The following is a 20,078-nucleotide window of genomic DNA, read 5'->3' as shown; positions in this document are numbered from 1 at the left end:
AGATCTCTCAAGATGAGGGACAATTGAGAGGTGTGCTAAGCTATACTTCCATGCAGTGATGCTCAGGCAGTGCCACCTCATCTCCCAACCTCACAAGGCTCAGCCTCAGAGAAGACATACCTGAACCCAACGTTTGAGCTGGGAACAGAGCATGTGATTACCTCAAGCCCCTAAAGTACAAGACACAGGGAAAAATTAAGCAGCAACTTTGTTTGGTTCTCACTCAGTCCCCTTATTTTTCTTCACCTGCAGGAGAATAAGGCCCTGATCCTCACTTTACCATTCAGCTCTGATCAGATTATGACCCTGGCTGCACCATGGAGAACAAGGGCTACTCTCCCAATACTCCTTGCTGCAAGCAAATAAATTGGTGAGGGGCAGGGACTGGGAGGAGATCTGGCTCTTTCCCCCTCACTCAGTGGCCATGATAAATGGCTGGGTGTATGTGAGGGTGGAGGAAGAAGGGAGCAGGAGGGTCCATGAAATGGAGTGGAGTAACATATTCCTCCCTTAGAACAAGGGGAAAGCAGGGGATGAATTGTAGAGCTCAGAGCCCCAATTCATTCTCTGGTCTTTCCTGGGGCAATGCAGTCACGTGTTACTCAGGATGGATTGAGAACACACAATCTAGCCCATCATAAGCCCTTGAGTGTGTTGGGGTGTAAGTGTGGGGAAGAATGTACAATACACCAGGGGAGAGAGTTGGATCTTCATGGCTCATGCAAAGATGTGAAGGAGCCTCAGCCCAGAAGGAAGAGTGAGGCCTGGTCTACACTACGATTTTAGGTCGAATTTAGCAGTGTTACCTCAATTTAAGCCTGGACTTGTCCACACGACGAAGCCTTTTTTTTTTCGACATAAAGGGCTCTTTACATCGATTTCTTTACTCCACCTCCGATGAGGGGTTTAGCGCTGAAATTGGCTTTGTTGGGTCGAATTTGGGGTAGTGTGGACAGCGCTCTCAACTCAGATGCATTGGCCAGGTAGACAGGAAAAGGCCCACGAACTTTTGAATCTCATTTCCTGTTTGGTCAGCGTGGCAAGATGCAGGTGAGTGCAGATCTCATTAGCAGAGGTGACCATGATGGAGTCCCAGGATTGCAAAAGAGCTCCAGCATGAACCGAACGGGAGGTACGGGATCTGCTCGCCATATGGGGAGACGAATCTGTGCTAGCTGAACTCCGTTCCAGTAAATGAAATGCCAAAATGTTAGAAAAAGTCTCAAAGGGCATGAAAGACAGAGGACATAACAGGGACGCACAGCAGCGTCGTGAAACTTAAGGAGCTTAGGCAAGCCTACCAAAAAACCAGAGAGGCAAATGGCCGCTCCGGATCAGAGCCCCCAGCGTGCCGCTTCTATGATGAGCTGCATGCCATGCTGGGGGGTGCAGCCACCACTACCCCAACCCTGTGCTTTGACTCCATCAATGAAGAATCACACAACATGGAAGTGGGTTTTGGGGATGAGGAAGATGATGATGAAGAGATTGAAGATAGCTCACAGCAAGGAAGTGGAGAACCCAGTTTCCCCAACAGCCAAGATATGTTTCTCATGCTGGACCTGGAGCTAGTAACTCCCGAACCCACCCAAAGCATGCTCCCGGACCCTGAAGGTGGAGAAGAGACTCTGGTGAGTGTACCTTTGTAAATATTGTACATGGTTTAAAAGCAAGTATGTTTAATGATTAATTTGCCTTGGCATTCGCGGCCAGAACAGCTACTGGAAAAGTCTGTTAACATGTATGGCGATGGAGCGGAAATCCCCCAGGGACATCTCCATAAAGCTCTCCTGGATGTACTCCCAAAGCCTTTGCAAAAAGTTTCTGGGGAGGGCAGCCTTATTCCGTCCGTCATGGTAGGACACTTTACCACGCCAGGCCAGTAGCACGTAGTCAGGAATCATTGCATAACAAAGCCTGGCAGCGGATGGTTCTGGTGTTTGCAAGCATTCAAACAACATCCGTTCTTTATCTCGCTGTGTTATCCTCAAGAAAGTGATATCATTCATGGTCATCTGGTTGAAATAGGGTGCTTTTATTAAGAGGACATTCAGAGGTGCCCGTTCCTGCTCGGCTGTTTGGCTGTGGCTGAACAGAAATGTTCCCTGCTGTTAGCCATTGCAGCAAAGCCATCCACTATGACCTGCACATTTCCCGGAGTCACTACCATTGATATCAGCAGCTCTTTGATTGAGTTGGCTACTTGGATCACAGCAGCCCCCACAGTAGATTTGCCCACTCCAAATTGATGCCTGACTGACTGGTAGCTGTCTGGCATTGCAAGCTTCCACAGGGCTATTGCTACTCATTCCTCAGCTGTGAGGGCTGCTCTCATCTTGGTATTTCTGGTGCTTCAGGGCAGAGGAAAGCAAGTCACAAAGTTCCATGTAAGTGCCCTTACGCATGTGAAAGTTTCGCAGCCACTGGGAATCGCCCCAGACTTGCAACACTATACGGCCCCACCAATCTGTGCTTGTTTCCCGGGCCCAGAATTGGCGTTGCACAGCATGAACCTGCCCCATTAACACCCTGATGTGCACATTGTCGGGGCCCGTACTTTGTGAGAAGTCTATGCCCATGTCTCTGTCCTCATCACTCTTGTTACCATGCTGCCATCACCTCCTCATCTGGTTTTGCGTTTGCAGGTTCTGGTTCTGCATATACTCCAGGGTAACGCGTGTGGTGTTTACAGTGCTCATAATTGCCGTGGTGATCTGAGCGGGCTCCATGATCCCAGTGCTATGGTGTCTGGGATGAAAAAAGGTGCAAAACGATTGTCTGCTCTGACGGAGGGAGGGGCAACTGACGACATGGCTTACAGGGAATTAAAGTCCACAAAGGGGGTGGCTTTGCATCAAAGAGAAACACAAACAACTATCACACAGAATGGCCCCTCTCGAGGATTGAACTCAAAACCGTTGGTTTAGCAGGCCGTTGATTTCACGGAGGGAGGGAGGGAGGGAGGGAGGGAGCAAGCAAATGAATACAAAACAAATCGGGTCTATTTCTTGTTTTGATCCACTCCATCTATCTTTTACATCTTTAGCTGACAGCAGACGGTGCAGTTTGACTGCTAGCCATCGTCATCTCCTGGGTGCTCGGCAGAAGACGGTGCAGTGCGACTGGGGAATGACCTGGCTGAGTCACTCCCATGTCTGCCCAGGCGCCCCTAACAGACCTCACTCAGGAGTACGATGATGATGGCTACCACTCGTAACACACCTTCTGCTGCCAAAAGGCAATGAGCTGCTGCTGTGTAGCAATGCAATCTCATGTCTGCCAGCAGCCAGGAGACTTACGGTGACGGTCAGCTGTGTGGACTCCATGCTTGCCGTAGTATGGCGTCTGCACAGATAACCCAGGAAAAACGGTGCGAAACGACTGTCTGCTGTTGCTTTCATGGAGGGAAGATGAGAGGGGGGGCCTGATGACACATACCCAGAATTACTCGCAACACTGTTTTTGCCCCATCAGGCATTGGGATCTCAACCCAGAATTCCAATGGGCAGCGGAGACTGCAGGAACTGTGGGATAGCTACCCACCACTGTGCAACGCTCCAGTCGATGCTAGCCTTGGTACTGTGGACGCAGTCTGCCGACTTAATGCACTGAGAGCATTTTTTGTGGCGACACACACAATCGACTATATAAAAATGATTGCTAAAGAACCGACTACTATAAATTTGACCTAATTTCATAGTGTAGACGTACCCTTAGAGGTAATACTTTCTTCTCAATGTCCCATTCTTTTAAAGCTTACTTTATCATCAATTTCAGTACAATTTGTAAGTTAAAATGGAACATCACACAATACCTTCCTTCTGTTTAGATCAAGTTCCACTGTCGCTTGGACACCTTGGCACTGGTGATCATATGATCATATGTGCAGACCACAGCCTATGTCAATAAAACCCTTTTCGTTTTCATCATATTGCATCATCATGGGTTTTTGGCTATTCCATCCCCTTCCCCCTTAACATTCCAAATTTTCACCTTCCTTGTTAATGAAATGGCAACTTTTTATACCTATTTTTAATGATCAAATTACACCTGCTTAAAGTGATCAAAATAAATGCGGGAAGTTGTATTCATTTTTATTACAAATGATTTGATTAATGAAGTTTTGATCATAAGTGCCCACAATAAGTGAGAAGCCCTGCAATAGCCAAAGCTGAATTACTTATTCAAAAAGAAAATGACAAGCAGTTTCTACAGAGTTTATGTAATTTCCCAGTAACTTAAAACTTCTACAGCTGCAAATACGTATCTAAAATTATTTTTAAATTATGAGTTCAACTGTCATATTTTTGGTACTTTAGGCCAAATAATTTACTATTAAATATCAAATACTTAATATCAAAAAGGTTAAATTTATTCACGTCAAATGTTTTTTATTTGATGACATTTCAGTTTCTACATATGTCTGAGGAAGGGCCATTCCTAAACTGCAGGCTTGAACAACTACTTAATTGGACATTTTATGGATATCAAAGCTTAACAGGGATGTAACAGACACGGCAGCAGCTCCACCCTGCACCACTTCGTTAGACTGATGTGTGTTTTGTGATGAGATATTACCATTCAATGGGTCAGTGGGCTGTGTTTCTTGCTGTGCCTCGGTGAGATCTTTCTGGTTTGGATCAGAGTTAGTGAATTTCTCCGAGCTGGATGCGCTAGGAGGACAGTCGAAAGTTATAACTTGTAGGACGAAGGAACTGGGAGTGACGCTTCTTGGTAAAGGCGTGTCATCGCTTCCCTGACTACTCTCATTTTGTGTCCTGGTTATTTCCTCCTGTAATTGTGCATCTGCGGGTTTTCTGCTTTGGTCTTTTTGCTGTTCACCAACATTTCTCACAAGTTCTTCTACAGAAAGGGAACAAAATATATAAATTAGATACGAAATATATGCTGCAGTTGCTTTGATTTCTTAGCAATAGCTCTGTCCTAGAGTTGGACTTGGAAACATTGTGCACATGGGAATTCTTTGTCACTTTTAGTGTTAATACATGTGCACTGGTTTGTTTAAAGTAGGTCAAGTTCTGATCTCAGTTACACAGGTGCAACAGAAGTGGCGGTGGCTGGATTTGGTGTTTGATCTTTAATCAGCACTTCCATCTGCAGCTAGAGTGGCAAGCATTCCAGGAAAAACCATGTGCACATGGGAAGGGAAAGGATGGAAACAGAATGAGATCACTGCCGAGTGCCATTCCATTTAGCAATGCTGTTTATGGCAGCAATGCTAGAGGAAGCAGAGCTTAGGAGCTCCCAAGACAGGTAGACAGGGAGGGCCTTGCAGAAAGAAGGGAGTGAAGAGAGCTGTGGCAGCTCTGGAGGAGAGGGAATGAACCCTGGAGGGAGGAAGAGGATATCAGAGCAAAAGAAAGAGAACCCAGGATGGAGAGAGCTTTAGGAGGTTACACATTTGTGCTTTAACAATAACAGCAGCAACATTGGGGAGGGGACAAATCTCAAAGAAATAGTACTTCAGAGGGACAGACAGTGAGGGAAGGGAGAGACTGATCCAGGAGGCCAAAGCTCAGTTGCAAGAAGAGAACTGGAGGTAGAGAAAGAAAGGTTGGGGGGATGGCACAGAACTGAGAAAAGGGAAGTTCAGGAGGACATAACTTGAGTGTGAGAGAGAGAGTTTGGTAGGAGGAGTCAGAGGATAGAGAGAGCAGGGGATGGAGAAGACTTGTATGGGAGGGGATAGAGAGCACACTTTGGTGGTGGGGATGGAAGGGGTGACAAGAAGAGGGCCAAATCACAGTTTTTCTCTATTATTAGAACACCTGCCTTTTCCTATCTCTTAGGTTCAGCTTTCGCATCTCTTGATACTCCCATGACAGATGTAAAATATCTCGAGTTTTATAAAATGATGAGCATTAGAATTTGACCTGTAATCCACGAACTCTATGGGGATTATTGTGTGATTTCCCAAGACCACTGTTTTCACTGTTATTAAAGGAGGAAAGCAGACCCAACAATATTGTTTCTGTTCTGCTAGCATGATATTGCTAGCTTGACTGAGAACAAACTTCAGTTCTGTGAGTGCCCAAATCTAGACCCAGACCAAAACTGATCACATAGTATTATGGAGAGGTAGAAGCATCCTGCAGCACAGGTTGTAACCACATTATCATTATAAGAAGAATTTATCTCCTCCATACTACTCTCCTGGATCCTCAGGACATGTTCTTTTGCAGCGCAATTTGGCCGAAGAGGTGGGACACAGGAGAAACATTCCTTCCAAATCTGAGGCAAGTTCATTAGATGTTGCAAATATATGGAAGTTTGAACAATTAGGTGCTTTCCCTTCTTTGTCAGTTCTTATGATTTTTTTTAGCCCGTTATAGCTTTAAAAAAGAGAAGAACTTCACATTTGGTTTATTGATCCAAACTGCTTACAAACATTAGAGAAACAGGAAATTTCTCCTGGATTCTATAACTGAGGGGACTTTTGATCTCTTCATAGCTATTGCTTCCTCTAGGGACCTGCTGCAGAACCGGCTGTGTTAAAAGATATTACAAAATCTGTAGGTGTAGTTTGGAAGCAATTTTCATGCAGTTCTACCAAGCTGTATTAATTAAAGCAGATGTCATTCATGGTATAATCTACTTAAGGCTTTTGTCCCAAAGAAACTAATTTACATATCATACTTGCTGGTGAATATATGCTTCCATGTGGTAGAGCTACAAGCATTTTCCTTGACTTTATCAGAAAGCCAAGGAAATTCCAAGGCAAAAAAACAAAGTTTAAGTTGTATCAATAAATTGAGGGGGAAATTAAAAGAATGTTCAACTATAAAACAAAACAGAAAATGGAAAGCATGGAAATGATAAATTATAAATGAATGTAATACTTAAAAAATTAAAATAAATTAGCTATTAGAAAGTATGTACCATTAGCATCATTCAAACAATTTTAGCCTGTCCTCACTGTGAACAAACAGTAACTGGAGATAATCCTTTGTTTATAACTAGGTCTGTCAAGTGATTAAAAACATTAATCACAATTAATTGCATGATTAAAAAAATTAATTTTGGTTAATCACACTGTTAAACAATAGAATACCATTTATTTAAATATTTTTGATATTTTCTACATTTTCAAATATATTGATTTCAATTACAACACAGAATACAAAGTGTACAGTGATCACTATTTTTTATTACAAATATTTGCTCTGCAAAAAACAAAATAGTATTTTTCAATTCACATAATATAAGTACCGTAGTGCAATCTCTTTATCATGAAAGTTGAACTTACAAATGAAGAATTATGTTAAAAAACTGTATTTAAAACCAAAACAATATACATTTTTAGAGCCTACAAGTCCACTCAGTCCTACCTCTTGTTCAGATGATTGATCAAACAAGTTTGTTTACACTTGTAGGAGATAATGCTGCCCTCTTCTTATTTACAATGTTACATGAAAGTGAGAACAGGTGTTCACATGACACTGTTGTAGCCAACATCACAAGATAGTTACATGCCAGATGTGCTAAAGATTCATATGTCCCTTCATGCTTCAACCACCATCCCAGAGGACATACATCTATGCTGATTAAGGGTTCTGCTTGATAACAATCCAAAGCAGTGTGGACTGATGAATGTTCATTTTCATCATCTGAGTTGATTTTTTGGTGGTTCGGGTTCTGTAGTTTCTACATTAGAGTGTTGCTCTTTTAAGAGTTTTGAAAGCATGTTCCATACCTCATCCCTCTCAGATTTTGGAAGGCACTTCAGAATCTTAAACCTTGGTGTGAGTGCTGTAGCTATCTTTAGAAATCTCACATCAGTACCTTCTTTGCGTTTTTTCAAATCTGCAGTGAAAAGTGTTCTTAAAATGAACCTGTGCTGGGTCATCATCTGAGACTGCTATAACATGAAATATATGGCAGAATGACGGTAAAACACAGCAGAAGACATACAATTATCCTCCCAAGGAGTTCAGTAATTATCCCCCCCCCCTTTTTTTTTTTTTTTAACAATCATCATCAGCATGGAGGCATGTCCTCTGGAATAGTGGCCAATGCATGAAGGGGCATACAAATGTTTAGCATATCTGGCACATAAATACCTTGCAATGCCAGCTACAAAAACGCCATGCAAATGCCTGTTCTCACTTTTAGGTGACATTGTAAATAAGAAGCAGGCAGCATTATCTCCTGTAAATGTAAACAAACTTGTTTCTCTTTGAGATTGGCTGAAGAAGAAGTAGGACTCAGTGGACTTGTAGACTCTAAAGTTTTACACTGTTCTGTTTTTTAGTTCAGTTATGTAACAAAAAAACTACATTTGTAAGTTGCACTTTCACAATAAAAAGATTGCACTACAGTACTTGTATGAGGTGATTGAAAAATACTATTTCTTTTATCATTTTTACAGTGAAAATATATGTAATGAAAAATAATAAAATAAAGTGATCACTGTACACTTTGTATTCTGTGTTGTAATTGAAATCAATATATTTGAAAATGTAGAAAAACATCTAAAATGTTTAATAAATTTCAGTTGGTATTCTACTGTTTAACAGTGTGATTAAAACTGGGATTAATCATGATTAATACTTTTAATCACTATTAATTTTTTTGAGTTAATCACCCAAGTTAACTGCAATTAAATCGACAGCCCTGTTTATAACACAGTGTAGGAACAGAGTTAAGTTTAAGTGTTCTTAAAAATGCATTTCAATACTTTCCATTTTTAATCTAAGATTTCTAATTTTGAGGATGTTATATTCCAATATTATTTTAAGATGTTTTCCATTTAAATTTCTAGTACTGTAAAGAAGGAATACTATTTCAACTCAGGGATAAGAAAGTTTTCTGCCAGGAAAAAAGATGAAATGCAGTTTTTGCAGACCTGAGATGGTATTTCAGGAAAACTTCAGAACAGAATTTTACTTTGCTATGGTATAACTGATGGCTGTACTGCTCAAGTTCATATCAGAAGTTAATCTTTTGAAATATCCTCACCTCCAATATTCTCACACATCTCAGTCTGTGCAATGAAAAATTGAGCATCTTAGAATTGGTCTTGGAAAAAAGTCATTTATGTTCTTCCAAAACTTGGGTTGACAAAGGAAAATTAGCATTTTCATCTGAACAGTACTGAAGGTCTGTTATAGATTATTATTGTACTGAGCCCTTGTTTCTAAAAGTGCCTCTGACTGGTTGAGATCAGTTATCTATCTATCTAAATGTTTACATCATGCTCACCACAGGTTGAGTGAGTGCCTATGGCTGGCAACATCTGAATCACAAAGTAGGACAGCTAGTGTATGGCTGTTTACCTCTGTTACTATTGGCTTGTCTACACACAGAAGTTACCTAGTTTTATACAAATCTAAGATTCCCCAATATAATTAAGGTGGCATGTGGAGAAACATCACTCACTGGTGTAACTTTGTGTGTAGACCAGGCCGAACAGATGTTGGTAAATTGGAATATGTGAAAGCTTATTATTTTCAATTCTAAGAATGTGAACATACTGTGGATTTTGGATACCATGGAGTAAAAACTGTAGGTAAATGTTGGACTTACCATGGCAACCACTGTGTCTACTCAGCCTGATAGCCAGAACAAGTCTGGTATTCTTATCTCAACAAGCGTAAAATTCTTTGATTATCATGACAAATTGTTTGGGTTCTGACTATACTATTACCCTTGGTCACCCATCAGCTAACTTGCTAATTTAACTTACACAGTAAATTTAATAGGAATGGGACTGTAACTGATTAGTGGCAGAACTACCACTGGCTTCAGTTACACCTAGAGCAGGCTGATAGCATATCCATCCCTCCAAGTGTGTTACATGTATTTTTTGCACCAAGATTTATACTACAACTATTGCTTAATCAGTCCTGAAATCTGAATAGTGATTACCATTCCACAGTGATAAAATCTCCATGTCACTCTTAGTTAAATCTGCCTGAAAAAAAGAAAATTTAGTGGTGTGTTCTTGAAAAGTTTTGGCAGTGTAATCACAGGCATGGGTTAATGGTTGGGATTCAGGTTCAGGATAGTCAGGTATATATTCCTCAATGATGATATCATCACTCTCATTAGGACCCAGACTCCTTGTTCTTGGTATCATGTCTCTCATCTCTTGTATATCTGACTCTATGTCCCGACCCTCCTTACTCCTTGCAGGTTCATTCCCTATGAAATCCTCTGCAAAACAGGAACAGAAAGAGAGAAATAAAACTAGGAATCCTTAGCTGATAGAATACTTCAGCTGTTCATGGATTATGTTGTATGCTAGATAGAAAATATCCATAACAATTAAAAACATACCCTTTTATTATATAAGAGCTATACATTATATTGGAGGACTAGCAAGAAAATATGATCTGTGGTATCTGCTGCATGCTGTTGGTATCCAGCTCACTGACTCTGCCTTGTCCGATCCCACTGCTATGACGGATGCACTAGTTTCTAAAGGAGGATGGGGCTGGGATTGGGGCTATTTGGTGATTCAGCCCAGACAAGACTGAGGTAGCATTGGTACTAGGACAAGAGAAGTAGGTTGACCCAATATATTTTTCAGGGAGGATATTGCAACCTCTAAAATGGGTTGCTTTGAAAATAAGATATTAAAACATCCCAACCTGTTTTCAATTAAATTGCATAGTGTTTTATCAAGGGCTTTCACTTAAATGAAGTTGGCGGCAGCCTCACCTATTGCTAGTTACACAAAAGGAACACTTAGCCCAATCCTTTATTGAAGGTCATTAATCCCAGAGGTAAAAATAGCCTGTAACTTGGCTATTTCACTGAAATCTTGCAACTTCATTCTTGTATTGTTGTTCGCAGTGAGTAGAAGCAGTCAACTCACTTGATCATTGTGGAGGAATCAAAAGAATCAACAAGTATTACAGACTATCTGGCATCTTACTCTGTCCTTAAAGCAAAGCTATAGGAAAATACGAACTCCTTTCAGAAGCTAGATCCCTCCAGGAACTAATACCCACTCACACTTATGCATAAACACAACATCTGTCTCTATATTTATTAGCATTTGATCCATGTGGGAATGTGGTTAATGACTATGGATTACCATATGATTCTGTGGTCTCCATAGTATCACTGTCCTGTGGCTGTAGAAGCTCTGAGTCTGCATTATAAACTAAAAAGTTGATTTCCATTGGCTCAGCTGTGTTACTATCAGGGTACTGTAGTACAGAACCAGTGGGAACATTTGGTAGTGGAGTTGAGACAGGACAGGATTTATTAGACAGTACAGAATCTTCTCTACGTCTTGATGCTTTCTCCTGTATTCCTACGTCTGCTGTTTTACTGCCTTGGTCTTTACTTCTGTTACTTTCTTTTCCTGATATGTCTGTAGGAAGGTGAATGAAAGAGAGAGGTAAACTTGCAACCACTCATCTGTAGAATAATTGTCTTATATGTATACGATGCATTTCTGGTTCAAGCTATTGTACCATTAGAGTGTCTACCAACAAATGCTGGTGAGTGCATAAGGGGAAAATAAAAAATTTAAATTGCAGTAAAGCAGTACATCAAGATTCAGCCTACACTGCAACTACTTACAGATAATTAAAATTCTATAGTGCAAAACTCCAATAAATAAAATCATTGATGAATTGAATTATTGTTTCTTTACTTATAGATAGACTAAAATAACTAAATTGGTTTCCATAATATCACCAGTAGCACTGAAGCAATTTAAAGCTAACAGTTTACCAAATTGGAGAGAGAAAACAAATCCATCTTCAGTATGAACAATATCTATTAAGGTCCCTCCTGACTTCTGCCAATGGGAAGGGAACCTGGTTTACAGTTGGTCTCTATAAAACCTTGTATATTTATGTTTTATCATTCTAGAATCATCATTGCGTGGGCTCACGTTTTTTTGCAGGCCTCCGAACAGTTGTATGTCAAAAATTTGTGAACTAGAATCATCACTGTCAGTATGACAAATGTCTTACTAGAACAGAGAAAAGCTATAGATTTTTGCATTAGTGACATTTTGATGAACTATTTTTTCGTGAAATTACATCACAGTGAATCACCTCCACTCAACTTCCCCATGACAGATAACATGTAGCTCGTGGCCAAGCAAAACATTTTTTTAGGAAACCTACAACTCCACTCTAGGGTCTTCATATTCCTCTTCTCCATTCAGTTCTGCCTTTTGGGCTCACAAAAACTTGCCATTGTCTGCACAAACGCCATGGAAACTGGTGGTTAAGAGGTCTGTGAAACTTGAACTTTGAACAGACCTGACACTGCTCCACATTCAATTGTGTTCTGTGTTAATGAATGAGTACTGATTAACTACAACCTCATGTCTGCCAATGGTCAATGAATACTTCCTGCAAACTGTTTTACTTGTTATGGATAAGAGCAGGAGTGGCGGCCAGGGTTTTTGGCGCCCTAGGCGGGTGTCCTTCCGCACTCCTGGTTGTTGGCAGCAATTTTGTGGCGGGGGGGGGGTCCTTCTGCGGCTCCCGGTCTTCTGGGCACTTTGGCGGCAGGTCCCGGAGCGAGTGAAGGACCCGCCGCAGAATTGCTGCCGAAGACCCGGAGCGCGGAAGGAGCTCTCACCGCCAAATTGCCACTGAGGGTGGCAAAATGCTGCCCCTCCAAATCCTAATGCCCTAGGCAACCGCCTAGGTCACCTAAATGGAAGCGCCGGCCCTGGATAAGAGCAGATAGATAGATTAGATAGATAGATAGACAGACTATTGACCATGCTATATTTTAATAATCTGGCCCACATTAATTAAATAACATTGCACAAAACAATGGAATTTTCTAGGACAGTCTCTAGTAAATTTTCAAAGAAAAACTCCAATGACATTTCTGCAAATGGATGCAAACACTTGAGACCCAAACCTTGTCTATAGTTTGGTGAAACGATTTGACATAGGTACAATAGCTGTGTTTGAACATAGTCTTCTTCAAAATGCAGGGCCTGTACACCCATGCAAACTGGTTCTGATAAAGAAAAAGAATCCCTGGAAACAATTACATCACTTCTATGTAGTTAGTTTGTCCACAAGTAATTTATCTGGTATATAAAAAAGGCCCATTTCCAAATTGTTTTAAAAATTGATTTTTTTTCCAAATTGTGTTTTATTATCGTAACAATCTTAATAAATACACAGCCAAAATACTTCAAAATATTTGATTTTTTTAACAAATTGCAACATCCTCCATTGCCACAGATTCTAATACTATTATCCCAGAATCAAAGCAATTCTGATGGAAACAGGGATCATGTTGACTTGCACTGCTGTCAAACATGAAGAAAGGTGAGAAAAATACCTACAACGATTCTTTCCAACAGAAATCACTGAAATGACATTGCAAGCAATAACATAATATGCTCTCTATGTAGGCTAACCAATCAGTAATTCTACATGCTATATATTCATATAAACTTAAAATGAAAATCAACGGATAAATCATAAGAAAGTAAATTCCAGAGGAATTTAACCTAACAAGCTTATTTTCCTGAAAGTATATCATAGTGCAAGTCATTCTGACTGACTTTCTGCCACTTTCAATGCTAGCAATAAATGTCAGTATCTCATAGCTATTTATATCTTCTGACTTCCAGGTTATGAAACAAGTTTAATCACAGTACATGATATCACAAATGCCATAAATTCCACTGCAACCTGCGTAAGCCATGGTTCTTTTGATGTCACAGCATAGCATTATATATTTTGGGATACCTTAAGTAAACCAGGAGGTTCCAAGGATTTCATAGACAGACAAAATATTTGTTAAGGGTTAGTTAACACTTATTTGCGTATTGAATGCCCTCCAAGTTTGGTTATCATTATTATTTATTACTCTAGCGGCCCAGGCAGAGACTCCCATTGCACTAGATGCTGTACAGACACAGAACAAAAAGCCAGTCCCAGTCATTTACGATCTGAGCATAGACAAAAGACAGTAAGTGGATACAAATACCCTCCAGGGTGAGCACAAGGAAACAATAAGACATATTGGTCCATGTGACGGGCTGTGGTCTCAGCACCCCAGCAACCTAACTGTTGTCAGGTTTTCTGTAGGCATCATGTCAAAGGAGAGTTTTGAGGAGGGTTTTGGAGGAGAATAAAGACTTTGTTTTGTGGATTTTTACAGGGAGCTTGTCCCATGCATGAGGAGCAGCTTGATTAACAGGCATTCAGCACAGAATGCTGGGCTTAATTCTGCTTTTATTTTTGCTTTACTGTTGAGTTTTAAAGTGGCAGTTGATTAAAAAGCCCAGGCAACTCATAATAATTTAGAAAGTAGAAGAAATATTTAATAAGGAGCATATCTGGCAAATACTTGTCTGTTGCCAAATAATTATGCATATGGAATTGTATATTTTTCCAGTTTAATAACAATGATCTATAAATTATGGTATACAACACTCAGAACGACAATGGACATGTGCTGGCCACCGCTTACCACTGCCCCCGTTGGCCTGGAGCGGCGAACCATAGCCAGAGGGAACCGCAATTGGCTGAACCTATGGACGCAGCAGGTAAACAAACAGGCCCAGCCTGCCAGGGGCTTTCCCTGAACAAGCAGCGGACCAGCTTTGAGTACCTCTGATCTAGTCCAGTCCCCTGCATCACATCAAAGATCTTTCCAGCAAGCTGGAAGAAATTATAAGAGAGAGACAGTGGCATCATCACTTGGCCTCTCTCCAGCCCAGCCCAATTCAACACCTGGAGGAATATCTGAAGGACAAAGACTTTGAACTGGAAGGTAGTCTCGGTCTGTGTATTGAGGGTCTGTAACCTGCTTGTACCATCTGTCAGGGTAAGACACTGCTTGATTCAAATTGTGTTTAGTTCATAGAACTTAGGCTGCACATTTATTTTTATTTCTCAGTAACCAACTTTGATCTCTACACTTGCTACTTATAATAACTTAAAATCCATCTTTCTGTAGTTAATAAACCTATTTTACCTAAAACAGTACGTTTGGCTGAAGTGCTTGGGAAATCTCAGCTCAGTTTACAAAGGCTAGTGTTTGTCCACGCCACATTGGAGAACTGGATAATGAATTTGCACTGTCCAGGCTTCTGACCAGTGCAAGACAGTACAGTTCTGAGGTGAAAGACTGGGGAGAATTGGCTGGAGTGTCTCTGTTGTTGGTTCATGAGTGGTTGGGAGACCATTCATGTAACTCAGTTGGGTGTGTCCCTGCCCATGGATGGCTCTGTAAGTGCAGTATCTGCCAGAGATATATAACTTGACATCAGCATCACAGTGTGAAGACCAGCCCAGGCTGATGGGACAGAGGGCTCAGCTTTCTCACAGTGCAGGTTACACCCCGGGGACTTCTTCAGAGCTTCTCAACCAGACTTTATCTCCCACAATACAGGATGGCCATGGAACTCCCATGACACACAACTTTCCCTCACCAAGAGAGGACCAAGACCATGATGCATTGTGTACCCTATGGAGAATAATGGGAAAACGGATCATCCAAGTTACAACTCCCATGAGGCAGCATGCTATTATTTCAAAATCAAAATATTTCAGTTTTCATTCTTTTTTGCTGAAAAGCCAACTGTCTGTGAGGGGGAGAAAAGCAGTTTCTGACCAGTTCTAATTACTATACATCATCTTTTGTGAACAATTATCACGTCTTGATACTTCCATTTCAATGACATTGTCCTTCTTTTAAAATAATATGTCTTCTAGCTACTGTTTTCTATATAAACATGTTTTATAGAATACATTTTCTTAATTAAAGTACAGGAATGCTGTAGAAATAAGGCACTACTTCACTGGATGTACATGCTGTGGAGTATTAATTGAAACCTCCAACAATTCAGTAGCATGCATGGCAGAGGAGTGTTTCTTAAAAGAAATTAGAGTAGACTGATAGAGTTCAGTGGAGTTACACCATCAGGGAATATGGCCCAACATGTGAATTTAGTGTCCATAAAAGATGCCAGACTGAATTTCTCGGAGAATGAAGTCTTCCATCCTCCACTGCAAAGGAACAATAACTAAGACCAGCAGCTACGCAAAGTTCCCTGTACTGCCCCACTCATATCCCTTACTCTGATCAGCTCATTCAGGTGTGAAACAGCAGCATGCTGCAGTAGAGAAGACGCTGAACTGGCAGTCTCTAGATCTATTCCAGACTCTTTCATTGACTCACTGTGTGTCTGAAGGCAAGTTGCTTAACCTCACTGCGCCTCAGTTTGCTATCTGCAAAATGCAGATAATTGTTTGCAGTGATGGTCTCAGGATACCAGAGACACAGAAGATGGGTGAGGTAATACCTTTCATTGGATCAACTTTTATTGGTGAAAGAGACAAGCTCAGTGTAGCTCAAACTTGTCTTTCACTAACAGAAGTTGGTCCAATAAAAGATATCACCTCATCTATCTTTCCCCTCAAAAGCAGATAATGATACTTAAACACCGTTGTGCTTTTTCATTTATGGATGAAAAATGCTGTGCAGGTGCTAGATATGATTATTTTTGTGGAACTGTATATTCAGTTGAAAATAACTGATTCCACCAATCACTGTCAATTTACAATTGTTTGTGTTTCAACTTCTTTGTCCTGAGGAAAGCTATACTACATGAGTGATCTTATGTAGTATTTTTAACCTTTTGTCATAACATCTGTGTTATAGCTTGCTTTCTCAATAGATCAATAACTCCCAGTCCCTAAAATCAATTTAGAGATTATTTACTCTAATGGAGCAACCTATAAAACTTGTTAGAGTGTCTTTACAGTCAAATTGTTATCAAGTATCATCACTGCAATTATCAGCTGCCGTCACTGCTATCTGTTGAAATATGCACAAGACTGAATAGTCTGTATTATAAAAGTGCTGAAGAGAAAAAAGACAGATTATATAGTTACTAGGGGTTTGGAATATTAATTAAACATCAAGGCTTTCACATTAGAATCTCAGATGTTTGATCATTATGATAATCCACTGTTAACTGAGTCCCCTTAAAGGCCTCAGAAACATTCCACTAATCCTCTAGTGGTGAAAGGTTGAAGACCCTTAGGCTATAGAGCACTGAGCTCCTATGCCATCAATTATACAAGACATGGCCTTTTTAGCAAAATTGAGTAATTCATTTAGTGGGCCTTCTGTTAAGGAAGCTCTTGAACAGCTGTCTAAGTAGGTTGTGTGTAAACACCTTCCTTACCAACAGGGGTCCTTTGCAAGATAAAGCACTTTACTCTACACACAAGCTGTTTACTCTGAATCAATATTCTAGAGAGTTAGTAACTCTCTCTTCACAATGGGGCAGTGCAAGAAGCCCTGACTACTGATAGATCTTCATGCAAGACGCCCATGACAACACCACCACCTGCTGGGCCTGGATCCCCTGCTCTGTTCTGCCCAGCTCAGGTACACAACGGACACTATCAGCCCCAAAACCTGGGCAGAGTTGCATCCCAGCAAGTGCTATAGCTTTCAAGATAATATATCAGCCTGGTAGGGGGCAAGAGTTCAACTCCTACTCAGGAATTTTTAGTTTCCTTCCTTTTTTAAAATTTTAATTTAATTGGACCTGTTTGTTGTTATTTTTAAGAGAGGCCATTCCTCCCAAGCCCATGGAACTGAGTTGGCAGTGCGGAAAGCAATGTCCTGTGTGTGCAGTCTACAGGCAGGAGTGCAGACGGCCCTTTTCAGCAGCAGAGGTACTACTGTCACAGTCAACTTGGGAAGCATGTATGAAGATCTCTGCTAACAGCAGGAATGGCTGCTAGCACAGATCTTCCATTATAATAGATATAGCCTTCTTAATAATACATCCAGCTCTTTATAGTTGCTAATAAATTATCCAGCTGAGAAGGACAGTGGCAATGAAACGCCCTGTTGCTTGCTAGTGATTTATTGCCAGTATTTCCTTCCTCACTACATGCTAAAGTTAATATATAGATAAGACTCAACTTCAGCAGTAAACCCAGAGCAACCTCAGAACTTTACAAGAAGCAACAGAAATAGGGGCAGCAGCATAAGATCTAAAAGTGCCATAGATCACACCACAAACAGCAGAAGTTTGAAGAATGCAGGTAGACCTCTAACTAGGCTGAGGTGAATTCAGGTTGAGGTAAAATTCTAGTTCTTGCAAGATTTTTGAGTTTGGTTTTGGAGGCCCAAGAGCACCATGTAAGTTGGCTTGGTTCTTTTCTTTGGTGCCTGTGATGGGGTGTGCACCCCATACCAGCCCAGATAAGATAAATGAGGGTTTGAGAGGCCAGTTAGGTCACCTGGCATCACAGGAGAGAAGGAGGGCCAGGGCTAACGGATAATGAAGCCCGGTTGGGAAAGCACTACAAAACCAGGAGGCTGAAAGCAGAATGGGGTTGCAGGGACAGTTACAGGGAAGCCTTCAGGAACAAGGAGGAAGTCCAGAGGAAGAGTAAATCGTGGGATATTGTCCAGGAATAGCCCGAGGAGGGGCTGAACATTGTCCAGAGAAGGCATCTGGACAGTGGTCCTGTAGGACTTCATAATCCCAGAAGGGGTGGACTGAACCATGACTTGGCCAGAAGGCCAAGTTACCAGAAGAAAGATCATCATGGAGTGAGCAATGAGTAGCAAGAGGGATGCACCAATGATGCAAAGGATTTCCAAACCTAAATCCAAGGAGAAGCACTAGCCATAAGTGGTAACCCCCCTTACAGAAACTTTAACTTGTGTACCAGAATTTAAGCTTCCAATTTAAGAACATTAAGTCACCAACCCTTACAGCTGTGAAGAGAACCCTGAGCGGTGAAAAGGGTTTGGACTATAAAGCAAAATCTGGTCAGTGGTCTTTAAACACGCTTTCTCTCCTCTGAAGAGGAAGAAAATAGGGCCTTTAAACTCGCTGCAAGCAAAATAGCGCCAAAAAAATTCCCAGAGATTTATGCTGAAGATATTAGCACTGCCTCTGTGAGGAGCTAACCCTCTCCAATAAAGCCATTACATGCTCATTTCCCATTCCCCTTGCTGCTAGCTTGCACTTCCTTTTTATATGGCTCCAGGCTGGCATCCTGGGAGACTCAGGTTCTAGCTGTTTTGCAGTTCTGTTGGGTAACCCTTGCCTCTCTCTGTATAGAACCCCAAGGTTATGTAACCCAGATACCCTCTTGCCCTTTCCAACATGCAGATGGATACTATAGCCTGTCACAACAGCTACCAGTCCTCATAATGGAATCAAGTATATGATGTTCAACCATCTAACATGTATCCATTTTGTGCCTACCAATACACAACATGAGACTCAACAGACCCATATGTTTCCTACAAATGTTACAGTAAATCCCCAGTACACATTTCAATAGACTAAGCACTCTATTGAGATGACATTTGCAGGGTGTTTATTAATAGTAGTAGTTAGTAAATATCATGAGCCATTTCAGTTTACTTAAATTCCCTATAAGCTTGGCTTAAGGATCATGCATGCTAAACTGTCAATTTGTGTTCAGAAGGATTAAAGTGCATGATAGCACGGATGGTGTTCAGCTGAGAGGTTTCGATTTCAGCCTATTCGAAGAAGAAGTGAAATGTAAGCATGTAATTGTTCAAAGCAGAGGTAGAAGCCACAAAAAGAGTGTTCAGAGGCTTGGTTACAAATACTAAGGACTTTTATGACTTCAGTATTGTGGCACAAATACTGCTCCAATAAGAGACATTCTTCCTATATAGGGCATCTTTAATATTTACCTGCTACAATTCTACACCCCTGTGTGGAAGACCAGTATAAGATACATAGACCATTAAATTCTCATTTAAACTACTTAAATGGTTCAGACCTTAACAGGGCCGTCCTTAGGATTTCTGGTGCCCTAGATGAGATTATTAAACTGGTGCCCCCGTGCCTGTCTTGCTCTTAGCAACACAAACATAAGCTTATAGTATTGGAAAACTTGCCACATGCATGTTATTAAAACCAGTTTAACTTAAATAAGCACACTGTAATGCTGATGGACTAGCACTAAAGAAGTAGCACTATAGAAAAAATTCTGATTTGACAGAATGATGCAAATAATATCATTTTTTTTTGATTTGTCAACATTTTATTGGAAATTTATATGAAGAGGTATTGAAATAAGGATTAGTTTTTAATT

At 40.8% G+C, this 20,078-nt stretch overlaps 1 protein-coding gene across 5 annotated transcripts in view; it reads right to left on the bottom strand.

Annotated features, from left to right (window-relative positions):
- Window positions 1-20,078, bottom strand: part of PDE1A (phosphodiesterase 1A) — a 287,403-nt gene that overhangs the window by 14,154 nt on the left and 253,171 nt on the right. For 2 of the 5 annotated variants that reach the window (XM_050916414.1, XM_050916415.1), the window contains exon 14: window positions 4,579-4,863. The exons of 1 other annotated variant lie outside the window; for it this stretch is intronic. In XM_050916414.1, the coding sequence (XP_050772371.1) occupies window positions 4,579-4,863 (285 nt within the window). Of the gene's footprint in view, window positions 1-4,465; window positions 4,864-20,078 lie in introns of those variants that run through there. 2 more of the 5 variants (XM_050916412.1, XM_050916411.1) reach the window with 1 other exon arrangement.

The sequence above is a fragment of the Gopherus flavomarginatus genome, chromosome 10 (genome assembly GCF_025201925.1).
Source record: "Gopherus flavomarginatus isolate rGopFla2 chromosome 10, rGopFla2.mat.asm, whole genome shotgun sequence".
NCBI classification, from domain to species: Eukaryota; Metazoa; Chordata; order Testudines; family Testudinidae; genus Gopherus; species Gopherus flavomarginatus.
Note: the sequence above shows the minus strand (reverse complement) of the source record. Positions and strands in the feature narration are given on the sequence as shown.